General features: G+C 43.1%; 1 protein-coding gene across 2 annotated transcripts in view; it reads right to left on the bottom strand.

The window, feature by feature from the left end:
- The window catches only part of ZC3H12D (zinc finger CCCH-type containing 12D), a 25895-nt gene extending 6497 nt beyond the window's left edge, over positions 1 to 19398 (bottom strand). The window contains exons 1-4 of one of the 2 annotated variants that reach the window (XM_019527592.1): positions 18836 to 19398; positions 11891 to 12289; positions 2208 to 2347; positions 858 to 1092 (exon numbers count right to left, since the gene is read on the bottom strand). In XM_019527592.1, coding sequence (XP_019383137.1) covers positions 858 to 1092; positions 2208 to 2347; positions 11891 to 12249 — 734 coding nt within the window. In that variant the 5' untranslated portion in view covers positions 12250 to 12289; positions 18836 to 19398. Of the gene's footprint in view, positions 1 to 857; positions 1093 to 2207; positions 2348 to 11890; positions 13293 to 18835 lie in introns of those variants that run through there. The other variant, XM_019527593.1, reaches the window with a different exon arrangement.
- Positions 19399 to 19696: the final 298 nt, after the last annotated feature.

Genomic DNA, 19696 nt, shown 5'->3' with positions numbered 1-19696 from the left:
CCTTCCAGCCCTAATGCCTATGAAATCTATGAAACTTCAGTGCCAAGTTCTCTCTTCTTTTAATGTGGTTTGAGTGGCTGGAGAAGTAACATTCCCTATGACCTATTGAGCATACTGCAGCTTAAGAGGCTTCATGGCTCGGTCACCCTTTCTCTTAATGCCTGTCACCAAGGTAAATAAAGGCTGGGACTAATAACTTTTTCAGAGATAGAGCAGAGACGCAACTCCTCAATAATGTATGATCTAACAATGTCCTCTAGTCTAGTTCAGAGTGAGGAGGTCAGAGTGAAGGGAATAAGATTTGACTGGAAATCCTGGCCTCTTTCCTTAAACTAGAATTGTTGCTATATTGAAGGCTTTGAAAGTGTATGAGATGGGGAAAAGCCTACAAAAGCTTATGGCTTCCTGAATGCATTAGTGTCTAAGGTGCCATCCTGCCCCACCCAAGACAGATGGAGAGGATTTTTCTGTCCCACAGTAAAATTACTCTCTATTACCAAATATTGATTTCACTGCGTCTCTGTCCAAATACTCTGTTGTGAGATGTATTTTAAAAGACAATCAAGCTCAGTCCAAACTTGTGACAGCAGTTCTCTGAGATAGCAAGGACTAGGAGTAATGTGGAACATATAGGTGTTACCACTTAGCAATGTTCCTCAGAGAACCGCTGAAAATTGGAGGGAGCAGAGATTAGGAAGGAGGAAATAAAGAGATGGACCCATGGACATCCTTACAAATGGGTTCACTCCTTTTGAAATCGGTTAAAAAATTGCATTTATGCCAGGGCTGAATTTGGCTGACAGCATTCAGGCCTGAAAACCAATGTATGGAACCATGTAAAGACAACCATCCCGTACTTGTCACTGACGAAGGAGTACATGAGGAGTCGCTGCTCAATGAACCACTTCCACTCGGGATTCTCATTCTGGAGATCCCGATAGTTGTCATTGGAAACAATGACCCCATCTTTGGCATAGGCCACTTTAACTATGTAGCGATCATCATAGCAGACCACCCTCTTCCCTTTCACTTTGCGGGATGGGGTGTACACAAGGATTGATTGCTTTTCAAGTTCTTCGAGAATGTGCTGATCTGAAAACAAAAAGGAGACAGGGAGGAAAGTCAGTACTTAGCAGGTCTCCAGCACATCCCATAAGAATCTAAGTGCACTTTGAAAACTTAGATCCGTCTCCTAAGTCTACATGTAGGGACCTAAATAAACGGGGTGTTTTCCAGAGGCACCATGAGCAAGATTCACAAAGGAACTGCTTGGGCAGGTCCTAAGGAAGGACTCCTTCCCTCCCAATGGACTTCCTTAGGACCTGCTTTTCCAATGCCGTTGGTATGTCATATTAAATTATTATTTGGTGCAAAATGTCTAAGCAGTTCCTTTTCTGAAAGGTGGGACATGTGGATTTGAACTCCCTGGGGTGAAAGAAGGCCCAGAACACAGGTTTCCATTTCCTGGGCAAGTGTTCTCTAACTAGGCTACTAATGCACAAAGTAGACACCGGTACCCATTACCACCAAGTGGCTGTGCACTGATCTCAGTCCTGTCAGTCAATGCCCAGTTTTGCTCTGAGTGCACCTACCAAACTGGGCCCATCAGAGGACTTGGGTGCAGAGACATCTACTTTGGGAGTCCCAGACAAATAGTTTTAGGGAAGGACAGACAGTCAGTTGAGATGGCAGTGCCTCTGAGCCTGTGCTGCAGCCAAATTTTAGATGCGCAAGTCAGTTTTTACTACAGAACTCAGCAGATTACATGGATTTTCTGTGCATCATTCTCTTGAATGATCTCAGCCTCTGCAGTTATGTACTATCTGATGTGTGTGGATGAACATCCTGAGAGTGTAGGTGTTTATGCCACCCCTTACTGCCTGGTGCTAGTACATCTGACACAGTCCTGTGGACAGCCAAAGTTGATTCTTTTTTAGTTCGTGTTTTTGAAACAGAAAGTTCTAGCATCCATTACACAGGCTGCACAGACATAGTTTAATCTGACAGCAATAGTTTGTATATGGCCACAGATTCATTACAATACCTGAAATGCCTGGAACATCTATTATCTGCTTCCACAAATGTGTTTTCCTGCACAGACAAAACACTATATTCTTGCACTATATTCTTTAAAGTCCACAGTGTCCTGACTATATATGGCATTTGTAATCATTTTATTTCTAATTGTGCTTGGGATGCTTGCCTACCTGTAATAGGGCTATCAAATCGCGGTGGTTCCTTTCTCCAGGTTGGGACGAAGACCTTGATATATTTATGACCTCTTTCTCTGAACCAGTCCACCGCCAGCTGAATTCCCCAGCACGAGAACACTTCTTTGTTCCCATGGCTGTAAGCAACAGAGAGAGAGAAAATACGTTAAGAACCAGGAAGCAGTTCTGACAAGGTCAGACAGCTCTCTGCAGCCGAGTCCATTATACAGACCAGACATCCTTGTGTTCAGCCTTGACACCAACAGCTGAGAAAGTCACCTTCAAATACCGAGCAGGGAGCTTTAGATGCATAACTCCAGATACACCTTCCAATGGAATAAATCATTTATTTTCATCACAGCCTGGATGCTTTTAAGAGGTCTTCCACACAAAATTTCAAGGACTGAAGTAGTTGCATGTGTGCCCATCCACTACCCCAAAATGACTGCCATAATCTCCAAGTAGAGATGGGGTCTAGGTCTTGCCTGATCCTACCTTGGGCTCTGTCAGACTGCCGCATGGCCTGGCCCAGTGACTTGAGCAAGGAGTCATGGTACAAGCAGAACTAACAGACCACACAATACTACTAAGGAAAAACACAGGAAGTTGAGATTTTTCTGCTCCAAAATAAACTTTTTAAGTCCCATTCTCACTACATGCTCCTTTCAAAATGGTAGCCAGGCTGGTTACACGTCACATACAGGATGAAGAGAAGTCATTCTCTTCATGATCCCAGAATCCCACAAGAAAGAAGACCACAGCGTGGAAATGGGGTGGTAGGAAGCCCCAACAGCCTAATGCCTCATACCACCTTATTTTGACTGGTTATTGGGTTTGGTCTTTCCAGGCTGGAGAGAAAGAGTAAACCCAATGTAAGCTGTAGCAGATCCAGTTATGGGAAAAGTCAGGGTTAACAACTTTCAAAATAAATGAAGACAGAGGGGTAACATTAGGACACAGAAGAGTAACAAAACAGAAACCTAGCAGAAGGGTGTGTTATATGTCCTATGCCATGATATTCTTGCTACTTGTCATTTACTATAATAGGAAGCCTAGGAAGGTGACTTCTTTCTGCTTAGCCATCCCTATCCAAGAAAATAAATGCATGGGTTTATATACAACAATCACGGGACAGAGATTAAACCCCAACTCAAAGGTCCTGAAATGGATAAATACCAACACATTATCTACAGAAACCTCATAGTTGTACTTTGAACTTCCTGGTCAACACCTCCACAGTCATGTTAGTGTTTTCAACACTGAAGAATGGAGGCAAAACACAAATTACATAAACAATCTGTATCACCTTGACTAGGCAAAGGCACCTGAAAGTTTCATTTTGTCCCTTGTCATAATTGCAGTAGTGACCCCAAAAGGAGAAAATGATGAATGATGCAAGAGCATAAACCTTTCACATTAACTTGTTTTGCTCCCCCTACACTGGGGAGTAGGTTAAATCCTTGGCCTTTTACAATGCATTTGGCAATGGTATACAAATTAATTTTAATATTTATCCATTATAGGAATCCTTGTTTATTGAAGGGCACATAGATTTCCTCAACTACAGATAAATGTGGTCTAGAATTCAGAAGATCCATTTAGCTACATGCCTTTCAAATGGGCTGACCATAAGGAAATCTGGGACTTCTGGGACACTGTCTTCCCCCTCCCCCGGGCTCTAACAAGTCAACAGTGCTGCTGCAGACAGAGGAGGGGTGGAGAGGGGGCATAGTGTGCCAGGCAGGCAGTGGTGCCTACTCGCTTGCCTCCCTGGAGCATTGTGCTGCTCTGCCTTCCTGCCAGATTGTGCCCCATGCGCCTGCATTTCCAGGACACTCATTTGAATTCACACCAGCCAACTGGCACTGGCCTCCAAAATCCAGGACTGTCCCAACTAAACTGGGATGTAAGGTCACCCTACCTGAAAAGGAAACTAGGCTCCGTTCTCTCTTTGATGCTAGCATTTATAAATAAAGTTCAGTGGACCAGGGGCCTGCTCCCCCATTCTTCTACCTCAGTTTTACACAATTTTATACCCACTGACTTTAACAAAGCGGGGAAAGGCAGAAGTTTGGTAAAATTAAATAAATATATAAAGTTTAAAACTAGCAGAAGAGAAAGATAATAGGCCTGTGTGAATAGGGAAGTATTTGATTTGGAGGACAGAGATTCATTTCAGAGATTTGGATCACTGTCCCAAATCGATTCAGCCAAATCAGCTTCGGAAGATTCGGTGCCGATTTGGAGAGATTCGGCCATAGATTATAATGGGGGATCACTGAAATACCTATAACTTTGCCATTTTGTGGCAGAGTTGGATGAAAACAGCAGGAATGGTAGCCCCTTCTGAGGGCATGAGGCCTGCCAGGTTTCAAGGAGATAGGTGCAGGGGTTTCTGGGAAACTGTACCTCCAGCTTCTGAAAGCAAAGCTCATGACGTGATTTTGTGGGTGTGTTAAGGCACAGTGGGATGAAACCAGCAGAGCTGATAGCCTATAACAGGGGACTTCCCAGTGCTCAGGCAGAGACAGCTCACAAAAGTAACAGAAAGACTGCAGACAGAGGCTTATGAGCTGTTTCTACATCCCTCCCCCAGAGCACTGTGACTGGAAGGGGACTCAGGGAAAGATCATAGTCACTGGCCAGCTACAGATGTCAGTCTTCCCCCCAACCTTCACTCCCCCTCCCTCTTCTCAGTTTCTGTTCCCCTGAAAGACTGCCTTCTGAAATCTCTGAATATTTTCCTGAATCTTTTCTGAATCGATTTAGAGGTCTCTTTTTGGTCTCCCAATTCAATTCAGATTTGGTGATTCGGCCTCCAAATCGGGCCAAATCTTCTCTGAATCAAATCATAGACCAAAGCTTTGCACACCACTAGCAGATAATTCACCAGAATTATGTGTTGATAGCATTGTTTCACCTAATTGTTAACATGGTGCTGTAGCCAGTCTGAAACCCCCTTTCTGGACTCTTGTGCTTTAGGCGTCTGAAAAGATCCTGTTTATTGTTACAGAATTCAACGTATTTGTAACAACTGAAGCCTGTGAATAGCAACCTGTGCCTTGTAATCTATCGCAACTTGAACCAAAGTCACATGATAGAAACAAGAACAGCCTCTGACCCACAGTACCTCATGTGTATCACAGTCATCAGTACTTCCATTATTTTTATTATACACATATAAACTGAGGGTAGAGGGATCCCACAGAAGACTGGGGAAGGAATCTGACCTGTGAAGGATTAAGAGTTACATTTTACTTAGGGTAACCTGAAGGGGTTTTATATAAATGTTACATCCTACTTTAAAACATAAATGTGTCTAGTGAAGCCAAGTTTCTTCCATCACAGTATCTTTACCTAGGGCTTTCCAGTCACTGAATTGTGTTTTAAACTCCCTATGAAAAAGGTAAAAGGCAAAACTTTCTGGAGTGGCTAAGAGCTAAAGCCAGATCAGCCTTGTAGCTGCCTCCATCTTAGACTTCAGCAGAGTTGAACAAAGAAAAACACCAGACACCTTCCCTCAGGAGGGTGGATCACCTTGATAGTTAGGTGCCCAAGGCCCCTAGAGAGTGACTACGGAGGGCTAGATAGGCTACAGAGTGAGCGGGAACATCTAGTTCGGGGCAGGCAAAGTCCAGTCCAGGGGCTGGATTTGGCCAGCAGCGGACTCCATTTCCCAGCAGCCCCTGCCCTGGTCGCTGCAACCAATTTCCATGGAGACTCCAGGAGCAGCAGAGCTGTGACAGCACAGAGCCAGGGTTTTCATAGAGAGCAGCCCCAGCAGCACTGGCAGGGTGTGCACCTGGGCAGGGACTGCTCCAGGCCCAGGATCCTGTGGTGGTGACAGCATGGTCCAGACCCACGCTGCGCTGGCAGTTTGGACCATGCTGTCACCACTGCAAGATCCTGGCCCCAGAGCAACTCCACACCCAGCCACGTGCCCTGCCAGTGCTGCTGGGGCTGGTCTCCATGGAAACCCTGCCCCCACACTGTCACAGCTCCACCACTGCTGGGGTCTCCATGGAAACTGGACAGAGCAATGTGGGCAGGGTCTGCTGGAAAATGGAGTCCAGGAAATGGCCAGACCCACCATTTTGCCCACCCTTGAGATAGGTGCTCATCTGTTCTCTCCCCGCAAGTCCCTCAGGGACTTGTGAGTTTTCTTCCAGCCATTGTTTGATACTTATTTATCTTGACACCACCTGGGTGTCACCTTCAAAGGATGTTTTCCAATTCCTGCTGAAGTGTCAACAAGGCTATTCTGTTCTGCTGTTGGAAATGCATATCCACATATCCTCACTTAGGCAAGGCAGCTGTTGCTTCAGTCTCTCTCAACCCCTTCTTTCTCTCCTGTACAAGCTAATCAGGGAAACTGAAGCATGCGGCATTATTACATCATGAATACATTTAAATCAGAAATATTACAATAAAATCTAGTCCATCACAGCAGGGAAACCCACAGAGGCACTAGGAAACACTAGGCACAGAGACTGTCTATACTCCAGACCCTCTCTAGAGCTTAGACACCTGACCCACAGCTGTACATTAGTTGCCTGTCCATTCAGGGTCCAGAGCACACAGTCTCTCTCTAAGGTTAGGTACCTAAAGAGTGTGGAGGCAGCACCCACCATTTCTTCAATTGTCTAGTGGCTTGAGCACTCACCCAGGAAGTGAAAGATCTGGGTTATATGTCCTCAGGCTGAGGGCACACAAGCACACGTTTCGTCCCCCACCCTGAACGCCCTAACTAACTGGTTACAGAACAAGGCTGGATAGGGGTACCTTCCATAGTCCTCATTTCAAAGATGGGCCACTGTGCAAAATGCAACATTCATGGGACCACAAAATACCAGGAAAGAAGTCATCTGACTCTAGCACAGCAGTGAGAGCACTCCACTGGGAGCAGGGAAGTGGGTTATGGTCTCTGCTCTCACATCAGCTTATGTATTTCATATTAAACAATTGTTGGAAGGAAATCAGAACAGTTTTTTAGACCATGGACTAGTACTCAGATTTCCCTCCTCCCAGCTGTGCATTGTATATGTTATGGCAGTATGCAGCTTTTACAAGAGACATCCACTTACATTAACTGGATCTTCTTGGGCTTTCCCCAGTAGTCTGGACTTGGAGTTTTATTTGTAGCAGAGCAAAATGGATTAAGCTGCCCTGTTGAAAAGCCAACTTATCTCCACAAGCAGGGGATTTACAAGCAAGAGACAGCCAACTCAGTGGTATGCAGCACCAGACTGGAAGCACTGTGTACAGATGTTTTATTACTTTGCCTTTCCAGCTTGCAGGGCAATTGTAGACAAATTATTGTATGCCTGTGCCCCACTTACCCAAATCTGTAATCACACTTATCTCCACCATTATTTATACAATGCTCTAGAACCTACACACTGAGGATTAGCACTGGATACTTATCAGTAAGGTGAATCGAAATAAAAAGACAGCACCCCAATCACGGCTTTACTTCCCAGAAAGGCTCCATCCAGACCACAGCTCACCTGACAAGATACAGCTGCAAAAACTATACCAATAACTTTTTTCTTCTTCCACTAGGTTTTATAACTTCTGATGGCTTCTGTCTAATACTTTATTCAACTAATTTCATGATTCTTTTCAAAGACATCATTTAATATTTTTAAAAGTATTTGTTACTGGCTTCTAATATCTTCAGCATTTAAATTCCTCAGAAGGTGGAGCAGATATACTGGGTGAATGCAAAAGACTTGCATCTCTTTTTATACATTATTCACATTATTTTAATTTGTGTTACACCAGCACCTAAAGTCTCATACCAGATCAGGGCCTTGTATAGACATTCATTTTCTCCTGGAAGAGCAGACACTTTCCCAAGAGAAACCATAAGCATATGGATATTCAGGCTTTTTCTCCCAGAATAAAAATGGCCACTCCAGGAGAAAAATAACCTGGGAACAACCAGAGTTAAATCCCTCCTGGGAGCATTTATCCTGGGACAGCAAACACCTATACATGCTTCAGGACTGCACTGAGCGACTAGACAATTCCTGCCTCAAAGGCCATGTCCACATGACCATGGGCACTTGGTTCCCCAGGGACAACTAGCTGTCCCCACAGAACGCCTGTCCCACGTGCTCTCTGGTGCATGGCAGGTTACTACTGGTGGTTGTAGGGGAGGCTGCAGCCAGCACTGGGCTAGGCCCAGCAGCCTTACCTGGGGTCCTGGGGCTGCAGCAGTGGTGATCCTGCTGATCAAAGCCTGGCCAGCAGCTGGAGCATGGCTCTGGTTTTGAGTGGCACGTGCTGCCCCTGCTTGTGCTGCCCCACTTTTTTTTTTGCATGTATTTTTTGGACCCCTGAATATCCAGGGGTCAACAAAAAAATGCCTGCGTACCTCCCTTGCAGCACAGAGAACACCTGACTGTGCAGTATATGGCACTGCAGATGTGTCTGCGGCCCCATATACCGCACAACTGCTCATCTGGACATGACCAAAGAGTTCAACATCTGATGCTAAATGAAGAGGACACACATAAGGTGGGCAGAGAAGTGACTTACCTGGGGTCACACTGCACGTCATCAGCCAGCCAGGGAACAGAACTCCTGCCTCCTTGAATCCCAGCATGCTGCTAGCAAGTGACTTCCCCACCCCTGCATACCATACACTGGCTGTCTATGGTCTGTCAGCAGCAGATGTCACTTGAACTGGTTTAGCTAAATGCGCTCCTTAGTACCTCTCAGAGAGTGAATTCACCTTACTGGATTTTAAGAGCTGGAGGGGCTGTTGAAATGTGAGCATAAACCAAGCCATAGGACTGCCCTGAATTAATTCCTGCTTGAGGTCCAATAGCTCAGGCTGAATCAGAGCATATCTTCCAGATAAACCTTCAATATTGATTTATGGTTTATGAATACAGGATCTGCCACAACCCTTGGTAAATTGTTTCATTGGTAATTACTTTTGCTGTTAAAAAATTCTACTCTGAATTTGTCTCTCTTCAGTTGCCAGCTTTTACAGCTTGGATAGACTGAAGAGCTCTCAGCAGCCTTTGTCAAAGTGCAGCTCATCTCTCTGGGAAGGCTCACATGATCCCAAGGAAAAATCTTAGGATGGAGAAACAAAGAATCCCTGTTCCTTCTACTTTTCTTACAAATGTTTACAATAGGGCTACCCTACGTGTTTTTTCCCCTGCGCTGAGGAGTGGCTGCCTGCCTCAAGTCTGGGACAATTCTGAAGTACCAACTCCTACACAAGACTGAAGAGACAGAGAGTTGCTCTGGCACCTGATGAAATGTGCTCAAGCTCATGAAAGCACATGCTCTGCATCTCTGATCTAGTTGGTCTATAAGGTGAAAATCTACCCTGCTTTTGGCCTGACTTCAACGAGAGGTAGTTAGCTATGTTAGTCTGATATCCATCACATTTACTGAGGCCTCAAGGCTCTGCAGAGCCAAATTCAATTATCTACAATACAGAAAGGCTTCCGTAAATGGAAATGGAAAACAGCTCCTCCCATTCTCTATTTCTTCAACAGAAGGCAATAACTTCTCAATTGTGTCTACTAGGGTTTTTTTTTTAATCTTTATGTACTTATCACTAACTTCCCAGTGATAATCCTGAAGACAGAGATTGGTAGACAGCTGGGAGGAGCTGTAAATTTTTGGATTCAACTTCAAGGCTATTAAAGAACAAACAGAAAGACTGAGCATTTATTTGATATTAAATTGAAAACTACTTTATCTGAAAAGCCAGGAATTCCAAGGTGAAACACCAACCCACGTAGTAATCTAGTAGAGAAATGTATTGTCTCTCCTGTCTCAGTCCTGTAGTTCCCTCCTCACCAAAAAGATATATTGAAGGCTTCCTTTTTAAATGTGCAAAGAATAGATGGTTTCTTAGAAATGCATTTTGATTATATAACCTAGCAAAGTAATGCAACACGTGAGTGATCATTCATTGCACTTACAGTATAGCACGACCGAGTGACCTCAAAAGTACAAGGTTACAGAGATGGGAAACCATAAAGACCTCTGAATGTCAGAGCTGGGGTAACACTCTGAATCCTAAATGGCACTGACTCATTCTGTGGCCATCAGGAAGTGCTTGACCGCTATGGCAAATGATGCATACTTTCCTATGGACAATGTAGGACAATTTACTAGTCAATACTAGTAACATGCTTTGAAAATGAGAAGTACTAACCATCGTAACATAGAGGGTATACTCATCTGGTTTCCCAGGAACCCTCCCTGGGGGAAATTTCAGCAGAAAATTCAAGAACTGTTTGGCTTTTTCATTTTTTACAATGCAGTAATCAGATTTAAAAAAAAAAAAATAGTTCCCTAATTTGTTGTGAGCTAAATGCCCCAGAATATGGTGCAACACATGTCTGAGCTACAGTGATTCAACCTCAGCCCACATAGCACAAGTAAATTAGAATCAGCTATTTAATCAACAAAGTCCCATCATAACAGTTTGTCTCAAAAACTTTGTGCCATCTATTAAAATTAACATTTTCATCCTCATCCTTATACCAAAGACCCTTCTCTGGTCAATTATCAGTCATCAGTGAACACTAACTCTTGGGATACCACCTTCTCCCAGGACTTACTTAAGTGATCACCACAGTGAGATACAGCTAGCTTCTGCCACTACTCTTGAAGTGGAGGTGGGAGACTGGTTGTCTTCTGCTCCCCACCCTATTTAAAAGCCCTCACAAAATCAATGAGGGCAGAGGTCCTACCTGGAGAATGGGAACACTGCCACACTATAAAGCATATGTGCCCTAAAAAATTGTTATAGGAACTCCACAGATTCAGAGTTATGGGTAAGCGTTCACATGTTTTAGCATTCATCTAAGTTGCCTCTATCTAGACCCCACAACCTGGTCGCTGAAATGCACCATTTTCAAGCTCCCCCCCAAAAAAGAACATAACCATTTAAAGGAGAAGAGAGATTATTCAGCAGCAGAGGCATAGCTGAGCCAAAGGAATCTACTCCACATTTGAGTAAGCCAGGATTGCAGACCAAAGACACTCAAACCAGGCATGTTCTGTTCTGGGGTTTTGTTTGCAGAACTGAAATACGACAACTGCAGTTTTGGTCAAATCAAGAAGACACCTATTTTCCCCTTCTATCTACGTACTTTTCTGGTATGTTTTTGCTCTGCCAGGAGTGACGATCGTCATATTGCAAATGTGGCTAGATTTATAAGCATAGACCAGGATCTAATCAGTGATCCACTGAGTCCAATGAATGGAAATACCATGCTGCTATTTTTGTTATTATTTATGTAGATTTGTAAAATTTAATCAGATTTTAAAAAAGCCCAGGTATAGTATTGCCATAAATAGTTAAATAACTGTATCTACTAGGTGACTTTTTTCTTCCCAGTAGTTCCTCAGGATATTGATTTAGATGTCCTGAGTACCTGAACTAAAAGTGAAAGAAAACAGATTGGTAATTAGCTTTGGAGGGGCAAAATGTAGAAGCAGTGGTGTTTTAAACACCAGTAGTCAAAAGGTACTGTGAGAGAAGAGGAATACAGTTTAACTTTCACCCCACTAAAGAAAGGGAGAGAGATAGATGATGCGTCACCCTCAAAGGTCCTCACACCCAAAGCAGGGAAAGCATGACGCCATCAGCATTAATACACAAAGCTGCTGAGAAATGGAACAACCTGGAAATTGCCTACCTCATAGCAACATTGCTGCCATCAATCACAATGGGTCTCAAGTTACTGGAAGAGTTGGCTGTGTCCTCTTCAGGCCATTTGGGCACTGCCAGAGTGCTACATGATCCACGGGCAACAAGTTTTGGCAGTGGGTGCTGAGCCTGACTGCCATGGGCCTGAGGTCTGCTCCCCATTCGGATCAGTTCTTTCAGCACATCATCTTCTAGGGCCTCTTGGCCCAGATTCTCCAGCACTTTGAAGATGTCCTGCTTGACATAGCCCAGCTTACAGAAAAACTCCAGCTTGCCCTGGTGTACGTCCATCTCTGCAGCAGGACCTCTCCTGTGGCGTGCTGTTACTGGTTTGCCAGACAAGGACATCTCAGCAAGGTTTTGTTTCCCTTTTAGAGAATGCTTTTGTCTTCAGCAATGTTGAACAGGCGTCAATTTAGGGGTGGGGAGGGAGAGGAAAGATTAGAAATCATATGATTACATGGGGTATCCAAAGACCCACCTACTGTCTCAGATCTACCTGCTCAGCATGCAATGAATCATTTGTAAGAGGCCAGTTAAACCATGTGTCTTCTCTGTTAAGCAAATGCCCCAACATGTCCTCAGGGGTAGTGGATGTTCTTCTGTTCCACCCCCAAAAGAGCTCCCTAGCAGAGCACCCACATTTTGTCAGAAATTTGGGACATTCATACAGGTATCACACTACTCCATCAGCAAGAGATGCGTATGTAGGTACATTCACATGCATATGCCGTAACTCTCACGTTTGTCGAGCCACTATATCACACAGGAAATCATCTCAAATGCAATGCAGCAGGAGCTTTTCAGTTCACTCAGTGCGGTTAATAGTCCACAGATAAAAATCTTTTACACTTAATTGGAATGAAATAAGCTGTTGTAGCAATTCAGTAAACACAGCAAACTTCACCAAGAGATGCAGATGGAATGTGTGATCTGCAATATTACCTGGAACTATTAAAAAACCCATTTTTTTTAATCAGCACACCCAAAAAGTTTTGATATTGTGCAACTCTTATTCAGGTGAAATCATTCATATGTTCCGATGAGGTCTGACTTAATGATTTCCTGGTATTATCTTCATTTTCAGTTAGGTTTTTATGTAGAGAGAACAAAACATGTTGCTTTTAAAAAGAGGTAGAAGTAATGGTAGGAAGCTAAATCTCTGTGAACAGGGCTTTCAGACTCAGTTGCAGTCATTGCTGAGAGAAACAGATAACTCAGAAATGACTATTCCCAAGCATCAGCTAGAGTAAATTAACCTGCTCTAGCCCTTCACTACATACATGACACATCTCCCTAGCAAGAGAAGGTATGATTTGTAGCCGGGGGAGGAAAACCCATGCTAACTTTAATCTATCTAGTCTTGGTAACAACAGTAGTTATGCAAACTTCAGTCTGCGTCAACCCCAATCCATACCTAGGAGTTGGATCCATACCTAGGGGTCCTTAGGTATGCTACGTTAGCTGCTACATCATCACTACCAGTGGGACCACTGCCAGCTAGACTAAGGCCGCCATCCTGCCATTATATCTCCCAGTTGCAGCACAGATGTATCCTTAAGGCAGTGACTGCACTGGCTCTTTTCATTAAATTCATTAGCTACTGCAGCCCGAGGAAAAACAACACTGATGGGAGCAATAGTATACCTGAGCCACTAGTATTTCAAACAGGACTAAACTCTGCTGGAGGGGGGCTGAAAAGAGCGCAGCAACAGCCCTGAGGGGCTGACAAGCCCTGCAGGACTGAAGGCAGAGGTTCCCCTCTAGAGTAGCATGGGATCTTGGCAGAAGGTCAGTCAGGGCAATCCCAGGGACTATTCATGGACTGGCAGCGATAACAGAGTCCCAATTAACCAAGGTCCAATGGCAATAGAGTTTCTAAAGGCCAAAGTCATATACTGCATGTGCTTCCTCTCCCACTGAAATTTGTCTTACAGAAACTTGGTGCTATTGGTTCTTAATCAGATCTTTTCTTGGGTTCAGCAAAGTCATTATTTTCCTGTTAATTTTTAACACCAAATAAGTAAGCTTTTTGACACAGGGACTGTCTTTTTGCTCTGTGTTTGTACAGTGCTTTGCAAAATGTAACCCTGCTCCTGATCTTAGATGCTATGATAATATAAGTAAATGATTACAATAAGAGAGAGAGTCCTCAGGCATGTTTGCAGAACCCACACTGACAGGGGAGCTGATTATCTGACCAACCAACAGCTATCCACAGCCCCAGAGCTATAAACCTGCCAATGCTGAGCTAAAGAATAGGGTTCCCACTTCCAAGTAGTGGAGATTCACACTTTTAAATTCACAAGACCTGGTTTCATTCACCATGGGCACTGCAGTTTAGGTAGTAGCCTCAGCTGTTATGACCCTTCTTGGTTCAAGTTAAATCACAGTCCCCCAGCATCCCAGCATGCTTTCCAGTCCTGTGCTGCGCTGTGGGGCTGGCTCCACCCTTCTGTTCCCTAGCTGGACCAGTGAGGGCTGGCTGACAAGAGGCAGTGCAAACCCGGCTGGAGATGCAGCCCAGTCTGCAAGGTGGGGGCTGACCCCCTAGACAAACCCCGGCTGGGGAGCCAGGGAAGGTGGGGGCTAAACACCCTTTCTCCTACTTAAATTTACTGCTGGCTGCAACTGTGGACTACAAATCCCAGAAACACCAGGAAGCAGAAAGAGGAAGTGATGAACGGCCCTGCAGAGTCCTCCTGCTGTGATTCTGGACTGCAAATCCCAGACTTGGGGACAGCAGGAAAAAGAGATGAACACAGCCAGAGAGCTGTGCTCCAGCACACCCCAGCTTCTGGCCTGAGCCACTGCAGGCATGTGGCTGGATTTCCTGTATCAAAGGTAGATGTTTGTTCACTTCTGTTTCAATTTAACCTGTGTTTAAAATAACTTGCAAAGACTGAATTGATTCTGCCTCGGACATTTTGACTGTCTGTACCATCAGAACCAGCTTTCCAGGCCAGAGGAAGTATGGATGTGACTAGGAGCTCCCCACAGCAGCTAGTCCACAAGTAGAGGTTTAGCACTCAGCTATGGCCTCTGAGCTATGGCACTTGTTCTTTTAGGTCAGGTAGTAGAGGGTGATGCTCTTTACCATTGTCTAGCCTCATTCCCCATGCCAGCTCATCACATTACAATGTCATCTGGGAAAGCAGATCATGCCCTAGTAAATTCTTATTTCACAGGTCACGTTACTATTTTTCTTTCTTCCATATAAGCATTAGAACAGGAATGGATGATGCCAAGATTCAGATTAATGGCGGAATATTTGAAAAGGAAAAAAAAAAAAATCAATGTTCTTAGTAACTCAGAATAACTGTTTTTGGAATTGATGTGTACTGTTGGCTTCTCCAGACCCAAATGCAGGACATAAAACAAAAGATCTTGGAGGCACAAACTTTTAGTTTGTGTGAACTGCAATACTTCCATCAAGTTAATGCAGCTATGCTAATTCATGCTGGTCAAAAAGTGACCCAACACACCTGGCATAAACAAGAATTACTTGTATTTTGGTAATTCTCATGCTGTCTTCTAAAGCTTTAATTTTGCAAAGAGGATCATGACAGAAAATGCCTGATACACAAAGCAATGGGGTTCCAGGTGCCTTCCTGAAGGAGTCTACCTGTAGGACAGGGGCCATAGATAGCAGGGCTGGGATGTTCACAGGAGCTTAAAAAAATTGGGTATATTCAGTTTCAAGGGGATCTGGGCAGTCCACTATTTTAAAAATCCATAACTGAATCCTTGGACGCAGGGATTGTATCTTGTCTACACAGCCAGTGCTAAATACATCATGCAGCCTATTGTGATATAAATGATAACAACAGCCCTGTTTTCTTTGCATCTATTTTTTAGACATCAATGCTGCTCCTGAAACTGTACAGGAAGAATCCTGTTCCCCAGAGGTTCCACTGCAGGATCAAGGCCTGACCTATCAAACTGTACAAAGTCTTGTCTTCACATTTTTTTTCCCTGTATAATGCTGGCACTTAAATAAAAATATATGAGTTAGTTAAAACAGTTGGTCACTGTACTGATTTAAACCACAAATTTTAATAATCATTTAAATAAACCAGTGAGCAAAAATCCTTGATTTAAATAATCCTTTCTTGGTTCTGCATTTATGTTTTGGATGCACACTCCCAAAAAGGAAGACTGATGCAACAGGATATGCTGTGTCTATACACATTCACACAAGCAATTACAGACCTTACCATAGATTTATTCAGGTTCTTACATTTTACTTTTTGTTGCTATGTTAGAAAATGTTGCATGACATTCCTTACTTAATATTTTTTTATTTGTGATTTGGATAAAGATGCATTTGGAAAGAAAGTCTGAATTAAAATACATGAGCATCATTTTAAAATGTTTATTTTAATTAATTAAAGTCACCTATAGCTTCCTGGATGTCTAAAGGAAAAATGCTCAATCCAAATTAATTTTGAATTTAAAACTGATTTATTAACTAAAGGTAGGATTATCTATTGTTAATCAGGTGACCAGCTTGCTTCTGATCACCATATTTAAGCTCTGGTTTCTGAAATATGGAAGAGCTGGTTACTGGACTGAAATGAACTGAATGAAGTGAAGAAACTCTGGGGCCATTGCCAATGACTTCCACCTGTCCAGCAGCAAGTGTGTGCTGCTTCCACTTTAATTAAAAAATACATACACTTTAATTTGAATAAAATGTTAATAGACTATAATAAATTTGGCTTTCACCTCTGTTACCATAATTTCAAATTTAAATGTTAAATAAGGTTATTTCTAAAAGGACAAATGTTTTAATGTACATAAATACAGTATAACTCACGCCTGGGCTGAAAAGTGACTAGGACAGGCCCCCTCAGCTAGGCATTTTCTGAACTTGTACACCTGCTTCCCATCAGAGTATGTGAAAGGCTAGGTTTGGGGGGGGGGTGTTAAGTCAGGAAATGATGTTAATAGCAACAATGTCATCATTAGCTATGGCCTAGTTCTGTAAAAAAAATAAATAAAAAAATAAATAGACTGGGTGTCTCTTAAAATGCAAAAATGAGCAATACTGTGACTGGCATTTTCACCGCAAAAAATCACAAAATGGAAAGTGCAACTAGATTTGCATAATTTCACTCCTAAGAGTTTTGGTGATAGTTTGTCCTGAGGCTCCATTTATGAACAGCTTACAAAGGATTAATAACCAACAAACAGACATTTGAATAAAGAGTTAATCAAGATGCTGCTCAGAGCCAGGTAGGAACACAAAACCAGAAGGGATTTTTGGACCATTGAGCCCAGCTCCCCCTGCTGCTACAGGCAATCAATCACATCATAATGCCTCTTTCATAAACTGATCAAGCTCCATCTTCAAAAAGGGGTTTGTTTTCTGGGTCTTGGGCTAGCATGCCTACTGGGAAGCCGGTCCAGAATCCCACTGCTATCATGGTTGGGGACCTGCTTCTAATTTCCAGCCTCTGTTTATTCATGGCAGGTTGATACCCATTTGTTCTTGTGCCAACATCATTCTTTAGCTCAAAGTGAGCACCCTCATCTCCTTCCCAGATGTTTACCTACCTGTGTATTTGTGAAGAACCCCCCTCTGATCAATACCTCTAATTAGACCTGGTCAAAATACTCCAAATTCCAAGAACTTTAAATACAGTATATCTAAATTTAAAGTTCTGGATAAAAACTGACAAATCTATTTCTTTCCTCACAAAAGTATGAACGTTTCCAATACACATTTTGCATTTTTGACCAGTTGCATGAATAGAACACATTGTTCAAATTTTTAAAAAGCTGTCTTTAAAAAAAATCCCACAAAGTGACATGCTTGTTGATCAGATCTATTCTAACTCAGGTATAATGCACAAAAGCATAAATATTATGTATCTAAAAGGCATAAACTATCTAGAATGTATTAAGCTGTTACATAAAGGATGTAATTTGTAAATGGTTTATGAAATAGCAAGCACCGTGACTTCCTTGAGAATTTTTGTTTTGTAGAAAGATTCTTGCCAAGGACTTAAGAGCATCCCAGGCATGCTTAGTAAACACAAAAGAAACATTTTAAAAAATTAAACCACCCCCATAATTGAAATGAAACAAACTGCAAAGGTGCTTGGCCTGTTTTAAGAATTCCCTGCATTTATATTCTAATTCCTTTTGCCTAAAACTGTTTTTAAGAACAAATTTCAGCTACTGTGTCCTTAAGGCCCCCTACTGTACTTGCCGCAAGAAGTACTGTGGGCCCAAGCCTCTGTTTTGAACTGCATTTCCGACAGATCTATGCAACAATCACAAGAGAAGGGTCACCCTGACACAAGGAAGCAATTTTGGTGGCACAAGGCCAGCATGTAGGTTCTCTAGTCATGCTCCCATTCACCTTGCTGGCACAAAGGGCAGTCAGGGACGGGAACATAACCAGGATGCAATTTACTTTGTTGCTCCAGTATCTGGCTGCAGTTTGTGTCCCTGAGGGTTGTTTGCAGTGAGTGTTAAGCCAGAGTTGCTGGCCGTTGTCCCTCGGTAACGCACACAAACAGCAGTGCCAGGAGCATGTGGGCAGCTGAAATAGCACTAATGCTTCCCTTCAGCCCCTTCGTTAGGTGCTCTTCAGCTGTCTCTGGGATACCATCACTTATTCCTAGATTGTAAGGGGCTGGAGGGGACCTCGCAAGATCATCAGGTCCAGCCCCAAAATCTGCCGTTTCTTGTTTGACTCTTACTTAGGAACACATTCTTTTCAGTACAGTTTTAAAGAGGTAGGTATCTTTATTTTCCTGGATTACAAACAAAACAGCGCACACATACAACCTGGTGACAGTCTAATGTGTTTTGTTGTTCTGAAGAATCCTGCAGGGGAAAGACAACTTCCCCTCTCCCACCAGGCTTCATCGCTGCATTCATTGGAAAAATTAAAAAATAAAAAAGACAAGTTTGTACTTACATGCAGCACTGCACATCAGGTATCACAATCTCTGTGTCAGAGAAACAGCGTCCCACTAGTGCACCCAGCTGAAGTCTGAAGCCCACACGGAAGTCAGTGCTGTACTTAGAGGCTTGTTGTAAGTCTGATGTCAACTCAAAGCAAACAAGTGCAGCAAGCAGGTTACAGCCCAGAGCATGCAACGGCTTGATTTCCTCAATTGACTGGCTGTTATCATTTCACTATACAGGTTTTTAGACTTTTGTTTCATTTTTCAACGGAACAAGAAGAGGGAACTAAACATTTAGGACCAACTGCTTATGAGTCACATATGCAAAACTCAGCCACTCCCAACACAGACAGCTCCCAGCAGCCATTGGCATTCTCAAACAAGTTTTCCAGCAAGAAAACTTCACCAGCATAAAATGGGGAAGGAAAAGAGGCAGCAAAGGAAGATCTGGTCACCACCCCAATGCTCTAATTCATACATACCTCTAAGAACCATCCTTTGGGCTCATACTCTAATTAGCATCTATTTCAATAAATCCTTCCCTGGGTGGCTGAATGCAAGCGATCTACTCAACCAACCTGCAACAAAAGCCATTTAAATCACTTAAAACACCAAGCTTTTCTTTATTCAAGGATTCCTGGATTAGAAAGAACATTTATTTTCAGGAACACACCAGTCTCTCCATAGCTAAGGCTGAACTACCTCCCCGCTAGAATCCCAACTTTTTTTCCTCTTGCCCCTAACTTTGGTCGTAAGCAAACCTACTGGCCTAAACTTTCACCATGAGAGTCCTAGCCTAGAAGCTTTTTTGGACATTTGCAAAAACATGAAGGCTCAAAAACAATAGTGGATTTAAATCACCAAGATGTTTA

This window comes from Gavialis gangeticus, unplaced genomic scaffold (genome assembly GCF_001723915.1).
Source record: "Gavialis gangeticus isolate Ggan-Ray unplaced genomic scaffold, GavGan_comp1, whole genome shotgun sequence".
Lineage (NCBI taxonomy): Eukaryota > Metazoa > Chordata > Crocodylia > Gavialidae > Gavialis > Gavialis gangeticus.
The sequence above is the reverse complement of the archived record's forward strand: the minus strand, read 5'-3'. Positions and strand labels throughout refer to the sequence as shown.